The sequence below is a fragment of the Mercenaria mercenaria genome, chromosome 12, assembly GCF_021730395.1.
Source record: "Mercenaria mercenaria strain notata chromosome 12, MADL_Memer_1, whole genome shotgun sequence".
In the NCBI taxonomy this organism is placed as follows: Eukaryota; Metazoa; Mollusca; class Bivalvia; order Venerida; family Veneridae; genus Mercenaria; species Mercenaria mercenaria.
The window spans coordinates 8,171,401-8,183,504 of NC_069372.1; the positions used below are offsets into that span (position 1 = coordinate 8,171,401).

The window sequence follows — 12,104 nt, forward strand, 5'->3', positions numbered from 1 at the left end:
ATTTCCTCCAAAACCACGCAATGGATTTTGATGAAGCTTTACACATGTGATCTCTTGGTAGCCCTCTTTCAAAGTTGTTCAAATGGTTTGGGTTCATTGAACATATGGGTCTTTTTGGTTAAAAATAGCTTTTTAGCTATCAGTATTTAAAAATCCTTTTCTCTAGAGCTTCGATATTTGGCATTTGATATAAGGTTTTGACTCTCTACCATACTTGTCTAGATTATTACCCTAAAGTAATAAAAAAAAATGGCCATGCCCCTGTGTCTAACATGTACTTACTTAGGCTTTTATTTATAAGAAACTTTGAAAATCTTCTTCTCTGAATCAATAATGGCTAGGGCCTTGATATTTGGCATGTCATATCAGATATTATGTAATTTCGACTGTAATTTTTCAAATTATTGCCCTAGGTTCAAAAATGTGTGTGAAATGTATATAATATAAGCTAACATAGAAGAAACCAAACTCTGTACTAATACAATCACACTTGAAGCCTTGTACACAGGTGAGCGCTTTTAGAATAAAAATTTGTGGCATGAAAATCTTTCTTTCAGATCGTTTGTTTATAATGATAATGGTGTCTTTTTAATGTTATTAGTATTTTCTACATGGGGAAGGAATGAATTTATGACTGGAAGTCTGAGAAATCAACAGTTGTCAAAAACTGGACTCGATTCGGTTTATTATGTGCCGGCTGTATTGCCAGCATAATACTTTAATAAACGTCTGTTGATTTGATCACAAGTGATCAAGTCAGCTAATACTTCAAAAAGATAATGAGTTGACACAAGCTTATGCAATATTATCTCCTGTTGCCATTCTGTGTATTTTATACTTTTTTTATTTGACCTGTGGTGACCTAGTTTTTTTTATCCCACATGACCAGTTTCGAACTTGGCCTAGAGATCATGAAGATAAACATTCTGTGCAAGTCTGTATCAAATCAAAGCATGAATTAAACCTCTATATGGCTGAAAGGCCAACATAAAAATACTGTTCCTTTCAGGGGAAGTAACTCTATAGCAACCATGATGGAATCTAGCTGGTTTTCAAAGGAACCAAGATCATATGTGACTTAAGTTGAGTGTAAGTGTGGTCAAAATCGAATGCAAAATGTTACTTCTATCGTGTTCACAAGGTAAAACTTAACAAATTTTGGCTCATTCAGGGGTCAGTCAGGGGCTGCAACTCTGGAACCTATGATTGGATTTGACGGATTCATCACAGAATCCAAGATCTATTGTTGTGAAAGATATTTTTCAAGTTTGTATCAAATAAACTCATAAAGGAAGTCTCTATACTGGTACTGATGATAAGTCGGACAGAAAATGAGGTTTTTTACCTGTAACTTTTTTATTTCTGCAAATTGCTGTCAATGGTTGGTATCAAAATAAAGCTGAACTTTTACTGAATAGTTGACATAATTTAAATTTATATTTAGTAAGCAAACACACAAGAAATGAGGCCCTGAAAGGGGCATGTAAAATGAGGACTGACAAACGTTGACCTATGATAAATTCGACCACCTTGTCATTTTAAAAAAAATTCTCCTTAATATAATATTGAAACTTTCCCAGAAATGCTGAAACAGTCATTCCCGATCAAGTAATGAAAAATGACCCAATGTCAGGCCTTCAGGTGTTGACAGTGAGCATGCACAAGAAAACATCCTTTTCCCCATTAATTTTTGATAAATGTTTTTTTAAACAGACAAATTTAAGTCATTTATTTATACAGAATATTTACCAATTTTGTTCTTGTTTACACCAGTTGATGTTGCAAGTGGTTGCTTTTAGACAGCATGTTCAATCATATAAGAAAACCAACTGCAATTGAATAATTCGAAGGTGGTCGACTTTATCATCTGTTCGAGTTTATCATCAGTACCAGTATGGCTGCAAAAGCCAAAATAGCAAATTTTGGCCCTTAAAGGGTCCATAACTCTGGAACCCATGATGGAAACAAGAGGGTCATGATGGCCCTCTATCGCTCACCTGTTATCATTGCACTTGAGGACAAGAAGATCCTCAGAAAAAATATCTAAGTCCAAAGGACAGGAACAACAAAGGGAAGAAATTAAACCAAAAAGAAAAAAAAAATCTTACAAGGTACAAAATAAACCTAAAAATTGGAGGTACCATCCATTTTGTACCACAGAAAAGTGGTCTCGGTTTTTCCCTACGGCCAATAATAAAAAAGTTACTAAAAACAAGCTATTTATAGTAACATAAAAGGGAAGTAATTTATAAAAACATGATTGCAAGTTAATAAAAGAAGGATCTGCCAAATAAATCTGTTGACATAAATGAAATTTCAGATCAGTATCTTCATTAGTTACGGAGATATACCCATTTTAATTTGAAATAAAGGGAGGTAATTTGACATAAAATCAGTCCATAGTTATCTACCCTGATTGGCTCAGTCCAACTAATGACAATAATAAAATTTCAAATAAGTCCTATATGTACTTACTGATATAAATCCATTTTGATTACAATCAGGGGAGGTAATCAGATATAAAATAACTCTGGAACCTACGAATGGATCTGATTTGCCATGGAATCCAAGATTTATTGTTGTTGAAGATATTTTGGAAGTTTGTATCAAATAAAACCATAAATCAAGTCTCCATATGGCTGCAAAAGCCAAAATAGTCAATTTTGGACCTTTAAGGGGCCATAACTCTGGAACCCATGAAGGAATCTGGCCAGTTCAAGAAAGGAACCAAGATCTTGTGGTGATACAAGTTTTATGCAAGTTTGGTTAAAATCAAATCATAAATGAAGCTGCTATTGTGCAGACAAGGTCAAAATAGCTAATTTTGGCCCTTTCAGGGGCCATAACTCTGGAATCCATTATGGGATCTGGCCGGTTTAAGAAAGGAATTGAGATCTTATGGTGACACAAGTTTTGTGCAAGTTTGATTAAATTCAAATCATAAATGAAGCTGCTATTGTGCAGACAAGGTCAAAATAGCTAATTCTGGTCCTTTCAGGGGCCATAACTCTGGAAACCATAATGGAATCTGGCCAGTTCATGAAAGGAACCAAGGTCATATGGTGATACAAGTTGTGTGCAAGTTTGGTTAAAACAAGCAAATTCGATGAATTGGTTTCCCCCGCCGAAAAGGTTTGTGGTGAGGAATGGCAAAAAGATATATCCGGCAAAAAGTTAAGGATGTTAATAAGAAGCAAATAATTTCATTAGTCAAAATCAATTTAACAGAAAACAAACGTTTAATTAAAGAGTACATAATAAATGTATGATACTTTGATCCTGACTAAAGAATTTATTTTATTTGGGATATGCTTACTGTAATAAGCTTAGCTTTTAAAATTAAATGCAGTTAATTGAAATATGAGCTTGAAGTTTAACTGGAATGAAATATTGTCTTTGAGTGGTTTGGCACCAGGTGTTGCTGTTTTACATGTACATTTGAACTTAAAAAATCAGATGTCCTTAAGAGAACACAGGTAAGATATCTTGAACATGGCTGAGGGCAAGGTTTGTGTAGTCACAACTTAACATGTTGAAGGTTTGAACATGGAAATATATATATCTATATATAGATATATGTATATATTTATTTTTTTTTTAGGGGGTGGGGGTGCAGGGGAACGGGAGAGGAAATAAAATTTCACATGTTGATTATAAATATTGATTGAAAATTAAAAATGAAAAAAAAAAAAGGTAAAAGGGTGAAGTTGGAGGGGGGGGGGGAGGCAGAGGATGCATGATCAGTGGTGGGCATGACTGGGTGGAGAAGTAAGGTGGGGGAATGGTACAACTTGGAAGGTTTGAAAAAAATCTAAAATAAGAAATGAAAAAAAAAAATTTTGGGGGAGGGGGGTTGGGAGGGGGAGGGGGTGTGACCAAGGCAAGTGGGTGACCAGGTGTGGGTGCGCAACTTCACATGTTTATAATAAATGTAAGAAAAGAATGAAAGAAATTTAATGAAATTCTGCCAAATGGTAAGTTTATTATGTGCAAATATGTGGATTTTTAGACAATTAAAGGGCAATAACTCTGAAGTTACAAAAAGAAATCCGTACAAAATTGTCTGTGCACAACCACATTATAGTGCTCTAAATTCTGTTTAAGTTTCATAGTTATAGGTCAAATATATCAAAAGTTATGATGCAGAAATTGGCATATCTATAGATCTATAGTACCCTATATAGTTAACACTAGAAACTTCTAAGGGTCATAACTCTGGTGTTACTTGGGCAATCTGTCTGAAACTTGATGGGCCCCATAACCTCATAGTGGTGAACATGTATATGAAGTTTGTTTGGAAAAAATCTAAAATAAGGAATGAATTTTTTTTATTTTTTTTTTTTTGGGGGGGGGGGGGGGGGGGGGGGGGGGGGGGGGGGGGGGGATGGGGGTGATCAAGCTAAGGGGGGTGACCAGGTGTGGGTACACAACTTCACATGTTTACAATAAATGTTCATGGAAAAGAATGAAAGAAATTTAATGAAATTCTACCAAATGGTAAGTTTGTTATGTACAAATATGTGGATTTTTATACAATTAAAGGGCAATAACTCTTAATTTACATATAAATCCAAATGAAATTGTGTGTACACAACCACATTATGGTGATCTAAATTCTGTTTAAGTTTCATAGTTCTAGGTCAAATATATCAAAAGTTATGATGCAGAAATTGCCATATTTATAGTACCCTATATAGTTAACACTAGAAACTTCTAAGGGCCATAACTCTGGTGTTACTTGGGTAATCTGACTGAAACTTGACGGGCCGCAAGAACTCATTGTGGTGAACATGTATATGAAGTTTTAAATAAATATTCCCAACAATTTCCTAGATATGGCTCCGGACGGACGGACGGACGGAAAGACGGAAGGACGGACGGACGGACGGAAAGACGGACGGAAGGACGGACGGATGGACAACGCCAAAACTATATCCCTCCGACTTTCGTCGGGGGATAATAAAAGCATAAATGAAGCTGCTATTGTGCAGACAAGGTCAAAATAGCTAATTCTGGCCCTTTCAGGGGCCATAACTCTGGAACCCATAACGGCATCTGACCAGTTCAAGAAAGAAACCAAGATCTTATGGTGATACAAGTTGTGTGCAAGTTTGGTAAAAATCAAATTATAAATAATGCTGCTATTGTGCAGACAAGGTCAAAATAGCTAATTTTGGCCCTTTTAGGGGCCATAACTCTGGAACCTGTAATTTGATCTGGCCAGTTCAAGAAAGGAACCGAGATCTTATGGTGATACAAGTTGTGTGCAAGTTTGGTTAAAATAAAATCATAAATGAAACCACTATCGTGCAGACAAGAAATTGTTGACGCACGAGACGCACAAGACGGACGGATGGACGACGGATGAAGGGTGATCACAAAAGCTCACCTTGTCACTATGTGACAAGTGAGCTAAAAAGGAACCGAGATATTATGTCAATACAAGTTGTGTGCAAGTTTGATTAAAATAAATGGCATAATGTGGTCACTATCGTGTTCACAAGAAATTGTGGATGGACGATGAATGTAGAGTGATCACAAAAGCTCACTTTGTCACTATGTGACCGGTGAGCTAAATTGTAAGGGGAAACATTTTAAGCAGGCAGTGAAAAATCAGGCCCTGGAAAGATTAATTCATGTTGGAGAGTATGAAAAGGCAATTAATAAAGATTCAGAAGGCAATGGATAGTTTGGTGGTTTTAAAGAAAGCTGTTAATGTACAGGGAAACTATGAATAGAATATTACTAATGGGAAAAACATCTAATATATATCACTATTAAAGGGACTGAATGCCAATGGTCATTATATACAATACATTGATATCAAAGTTACTTCCCTTGAAAAATAAGTTTTTGAAACCAAAAGAGGAAGTTATATTGTTTGGAAAAAAATATATAATCACCAACTACGTAGACATTTAAATTTTAGTTTTCTGTAAATTTACCAGGTCGGTTATTCTGTTTTCTTATCTTTATCAAATTCTTACCAAATTTTAGTAATTATTACATTAAAATCTACGTAGACATTTAAATTTTAGTTTTCTGTAAATTTACCAGGTCAGTTATTCTGTTTTCTTATCTTTATCAAATTCTTACCAAATTTTAGTAATTATTACATTAAAATCTGCTCAAATTTAAAAAATATCACGTATATAAATCTGGGGCATAAAAATGAAAATTACATAACACAATCATGAAAATGTTTTATGATGTCCGTCATGTTTATATATTTCAGGATGTTTCATACACCAGATTACTATCACAATATATCCATGAGACTGTCTAAGGTCCTGGATGATATTGGAGTAAATGAAAATATTGTGATGAAGAGGAGGAGGACAAATTTACTGGAAGAAACTATAGTGACAATCACATGGAGAGCAAATGGTATACAAGGTACTGTTTATAATTTAGGCTATCAATCAGAAGGCACCACAACAATAGGACTGAAATCAGATACTGACACACTTGGCTGTCTGGATGATAGCATTGTGATACAGGACTGGTCTGAGTGGCCTCCAAGTAAACGTAACTTCCTGATGATCCAGAATGAAACAACACCACCTGGTTATTGTCTTCTACAGCTACTTAGAAGTGATGCTCCACTTCCTATTACAGATGAAACAGATAATGACTTTGTAAAAGATATGCATGGACGGATCTTGTTCAAGAACACAATACTTGATACTGTATTGCCAGAAGGACATCAGAGACAAGGACCATCAGCAGCATCAGCTGCAAAACCAGGTTTTTATGCAAGTGACATTGTAATAGCATATCCTTGTAAATCATGGCCCCAGTCAACAAGAGCTTGGCTGCACCAGCAAGAAACAAATACATGGCCAACAGCAGAAATGAAGAGATATGCAAAATCAACAAGGTGTTTTGTTGTTGGTGTTGGCAGCAGAGCAAGTGAAAATGCAGCCTTTGAATGGAGACTTTCAACCTCATTAGCTGAACGCTGCTTGATGTTCAATTTAAATATTACTCAGATAAAATGTTATATCTTAATGAAAATGATTCTTAAAACATACATTAATATTGAAAATCTTGACAATGAAAGTTACATTTCCAGTTTCATGTGTAAAACTATTTTATTTCACTGTATAGCAAGTAAACCTTCATGTGTATGGAAGGAGTGTAATATAATAAACTGTTTAAATTACTGTCTATTTACACTGAACAATTGTTTATTGAATGAACATTGTCCCCATTTCATTGTTCATGAAAACAATTTAATGGCAAGTAAATTTTCTGCTGAAGTCAAACAGCAGTTACTTGAAAGAATGTCAATTTTGATACCATTTGATGGCATTTCACTTTTTGGAATTCAGATTGACAACCTTGGTGAAAGACTTCAGATTAAGCTCAATATGATAAATGAAGTACGTCATGATATACCACAGCCAGACAAGTGCACAATGGATGTAACGCGTGTTTTATTAAAAAATATAGCTCAAACTGTTTTTAACATAGAAATGATAGGAGATGGAAGTTTAGAAACACTATTGCAAAAAGTGATACAACTAAAAAGATACTACAGAGCTGGTGACATGTTAGAAAAGACGGCATGCAGACTTCAATTACCTCTACTTTGTACCTCAATAGGATCTCGGATAGCCTCACAGAACATTCAAATGAACAACACAGTTTCTCCTCAAGCACTTACATGGATTGAAGCTGGACTGGACTCAGATGTTGCTTCAAGTAGACTAAAACTTGCCTCTATAATGTACTGTGTAGGCAATGCAGAAATAGCTGCTTTAATTCTTTCTCATATAGAAGAACAATATAAAACTGAAGTTACTGAGCCTATGTGTGTCTGCTACGAGTTTTATAGACATTACTTAAAAACAGGATTTGGTCGACTTTCTAGTCAATATGGTGTAGAGGCTTTAAAATATATTGTTGCATTTTGTGTAAAATTTTTCACTTCGGAAATAAACTGTGTACCACATGAACTTCAGTATGAAATGTTTAGGTCAACACAAGAGGACCTGCTACATAGAGGTGAAGATGATGACTGGATGGACTGTGCTGTAGTAGACTCACTTCCATACCTTTACTTTCTACAATACAAGACATACAGTTTCCTACAGAGACCCGAGGAACAGCAACAAGCACTGAACAAACTTGGGTGGGTCATTAGAACAGAGCCCAACCTTGGACACAGAGAAACAGCACTGAATTTACTGGGACAGTGCATGGAACAGGAGAACAGGCCTGTTGGTGCTCTACAAAGTTACATGTCATCTTTAAACCTCAGAGAAAGAAACAATGCTGCTAGATTTCATATCTGCAGGTGTTTGGCTAATATAAACTCATAAAGATCTACCTACTTGAACTGACTGGCATGTCTGATTTCTAACTGGCACAATGACAACAAGGAACTGCTTTCAATTAACGCTTGATGCCCCCAGTGGCATCCTTGTCGATAGATTTTGCACCCAAGTCCAAAACGAGGTCAAGGTCAAACTAAGGTCAGGTGATGTTTGAAGATAAGGAATGGTCACAGGTTACATCTGTATTAGTATCAATTTATTCTTGTAAGGGGTACTGATGCTAGATGAAAGGGTCCCATTTGGTTAACCAAGCAGTGGCCCATATAAAGCAACCTTGGTCCAAAATGAGGTCACGGTCAAGGTCAAACTGAGGTCAGATAATGTCGAAGATGAGGAATGGACACAGGTTACATCTGCATTAGTATCAAGTCATTCTAGTAAGGGGTATTGATGCTAGACGAAATGGTCCAATTTGGTTAACCTCGGATGCATGTCCATACGATTCATGTATTAGGTGGTCATTCCATTGTTTGAAAAGAATAGAATGACCACTTAAGGAACAAAAGAATTAAGTGGTTATGGAATAAATACAAAGGATTTCTATTGCCCTAGGCCACACCTACCACCTAAGGTACTAACTGTGTGCTCGGACGGACGAACGGACAGACAGGACAGTCGCTATATGCCTCCCACATCAGTAGATGCTGGGGGTATAAAAATACTTAACATTTTAACGAGAGTTTGAAGAACACAAAATGCTCCCCCCACCCACCCCCAAACCCCACGTCCCCCCTTGATGCATTCAGTAATTGCATGACAAACAGAATTTTTTTTGGTCACTTTGCACCTTGACCTTTGACCTACTGACCTCAAAGTCAATAGGGGTCTTCTGCTGGTTATGATAAACATTCATATTAAATTTCGTGATCCTAGGCCCAAGCATTCTCAAGTTATCGTCTGGACACATTTAAGCTGTTCCAGGTCACTGTGACCTTGACATTTGACCTACTGATCTCAAAATTAATAGGGGTCATCTACTGGTCATTATCAACCTCCAAACCTCCAATTAAGTTTCTTAATTCTAGACCAAAGCATTCTCAAGTTTTCGTCCGAAAACAATTTTACTGTTCCAGGTCCCTGTGTCCTTGAACTTTGGCCTTCTGACCACAAAATCAATAGGGGTTATCTGCTTGTCATGATCAACTTCCCTATCAGATTTTGTGATCCTAGGATCAAGCGTTCTTGAGTTATCATCAAGAAACTGTTAAACTGTGCTTGGTCACTGTGACCTTTGACCTACTGACCTCAAAATCAATAGGGGTCATCTGCTGGTCATGACCAACCTCCAAATCACCTTTCATGATCCTAGGCCCAAGCGCTCCTGAGTTATTATCTGGAAACTGTTTAACTGTTCTGGGTCACTGTGACCTTGACCTTTGACATACTAATCTCAAAATCAATAGAGGTCATCTGCTGGTTATGACCAACCATCCTACCAACTTTCATGATCCTAAGCTCAAGCGTTCTTGAGTTATCATCCAGAAACGTATTGGTCTACATACCAACTGACAGATCGACCAACATCTGCAAAACAAAATACCACTACTTCTTCGAAGGGGGCATAAAATGTTGTTATTCTTGTTATGAGACCGTGAGCTTGTTATGAGCCAAGGACCCCGTTGGAAATAAGTTGAAAAGCTTTATTGGTTATCCTTTGGTATAGAAATGTCTCTAAATTATATATGTTAAGAAGGGTTGGTTGATATTTTTGTTGTTGTTGTTTTTTTTTTTTTTAAATCAGTTAGAGATATAACATGTAGCTATTTCTGTGATACAATTTGAATGTTTGCTTGTATTGGAGTTGTTCTTAATGTGATATTTGTAATGTTTGTAATCGTGACATATATATTCACGAATAAATTTATCTACCTATATTATCTACACTTATCAGGAATAGTTCTCAATGACAGTGAATATCAGTAAAACATTGTCACCTATTTTACCCAACCTACAGAAAAGGTTATCATACTTGCAATAGGCACATCAAAATTTCACAAATACTGTGTACATAATTATCTAATTTGAGATAAAAATTATTATACTTTAACAAGAGGGTCATGAACACCCTGTATCGCTCACCTGACCTATTGACCTAAAGATCAACAGGTTTAACATTCTGACCAAGTTTCATTAAAATATGGTCATAAATGTGGCCTCTAGATTGTAAACTAGCTTTTCCTCTGATTTGACCTGGTGACCTAGTTTTTGACCCGACATGACCCAGATTCAAACTTGACCTTGAGATCATCAAGATTACCATTCTGACCAAGTTTCATGAAGATATAGTCAAAAATGTGGCCTTAACAGTGTTAACAAGCTTTTCCTTTGATTTGACCCTGTGACCTAGTTTTTGATCCGACATGATCCAGGTTCCAAACTGACCTAAAGATCATAAAGATTAACATTCTGACTAAGTTTCATGAAGATACAATCATAAATGTGGCCTCTAGAGTGTAAACAAACTTTTTCTTTGATTTGACCTAGTGACCTAGTTTTTAACCCCTCCTGACCCAGATCTGAACTTGACCTATAGAGCCTCAAGATTAACATTCTGACCAAGCTTCATTAAGATATGGTCATAAATGAGGCCTCTACAGTGTAAACTAGCTTTTCCTTTGATTTGACCTGGTGACCTAGTTTTTGATCCTACATGACCCAGATTCAAACTGGACCTTGAAATCATCAAGATCAACATTCAGACCAAGTTTCATGAAGATGCAGTCAAAAAGTGTTGACAAGCTTTCCTTTAATTTGACCCAGTGACCTAGTTTTTGACCCCAGATGACCCAATATCAAACTTGTCCAAGACTTTATTGAGGGTAACATTCTGACCAAGTTTCATTAAGATTGGGCCAAAAATGTGACCTCTAGTGTGTTAACAAGCTTTTCCTTTGATTTGACCTGGTGACCTAGTTTTTAACCCTAGATGACCCAATGTCAAACTCGCCGAAGATTTTATTGCGGGTTACATTCTGGCTAAGTTTCATTAAGATTGGGCCAAAAATGTGACCTCTAGTGTGTTAACAAGCTTTTCCTTTGATTTGACCTGGTGACCTAGTTTTTAACCCTAGATGACCCAATGTCAAACTCGCCCAAGATTTTATTGGGGGTTACATTCTGGCTAAGTTTCATTAAGATTGGGCCAAAAATGTGACCTCTAGTGTGTTAACAAGCTTTTTGTTTGATTTGACCTGGTGACCTAGTTTTTAACCCCAGATAACCCAATGTCGAACTCGTCCAAGATTTTATTAAGGGTAACATTCTGACCAAGGTTCATTAAGATTGGCTCAAAATTGTGACCTCTCAAGTGTTAACAGTCCAATTGTTGACGACGACGGACGAAGGACGACTAACGAGAGATAACGACGGACACAGGGCGATAAAAAAAACTCACCTTTGAGCACTTCATGCTCAGGTGAGCTAAAAATGTTCACCACCATTGTAAATGAGTAGCTAGCTTTAAATGTAATGATTTTAATTTCACTTCTGCACACTGTGAATGTACAGCTTCAAAATGTGCTGACTAATCTCACCCTTGCACACTAAGAATGTACTGACCTGAATTTCACTATTGCACACTAAGAATGTACTTATACAAGGAAAAGTGACCACACCCTATGGCAGCCATGCTTTTTGACGAATCAAAATAATTTGTTAGTGTAAAATTATTTTACAAAAGGGTCATGATGACCCTAGATCGCTCACCTGAGAAATATGAGCTACAAGTTTCAAATGTCAAACTGATGAATTTTAGAAAATTTC

The 12,104-nt window shown here is 36.4% G+C and overlaps 2 protein-coding genes across 3 annotated transcripts in view; one reads left to right on the forward strand and one right to left on the reverse strand.

The window, feature by feature from the left end:
• Nucleotides 1–12,104, reverse strand: part of LOC123535376 (uncharacterized) — a 120,247-nt gene that overhangs the window by 17,383 nt on the left and 90,760 nt on the right. The gene's annotated exons all lie outside the window — the stretch shown is intronic.
• Nucleotides 5,850–10,568, forward strand: LOC123535378 (uncharacterized). 2 transcript variants are annotated; one of them, XM_045318034.2, is made up of 2 exons: nt 5,850–5,948; nt 6,236–10,568. In XM_045318034.2, exon 2 carries the CDS (start codon nt 6,237–6,239, stop codon nt 8,325–8,327), a length of 2,091 nt encoding a protein of 696 aa, XP_045173969.2. In that variant the 5' UTR covers nt 5,850–5,948; nt 6,236; the 3' UTR covers nt 8,328–10,568. The 2 variants fall into 2 exon arrangements, with proteins under 2 accessions (XP_045173969.2, XP_045173970.2); XM_045318035.2 differs by lacking the exon at nt 5,850–5,948 and adding an exon at nt 5,971–6,057.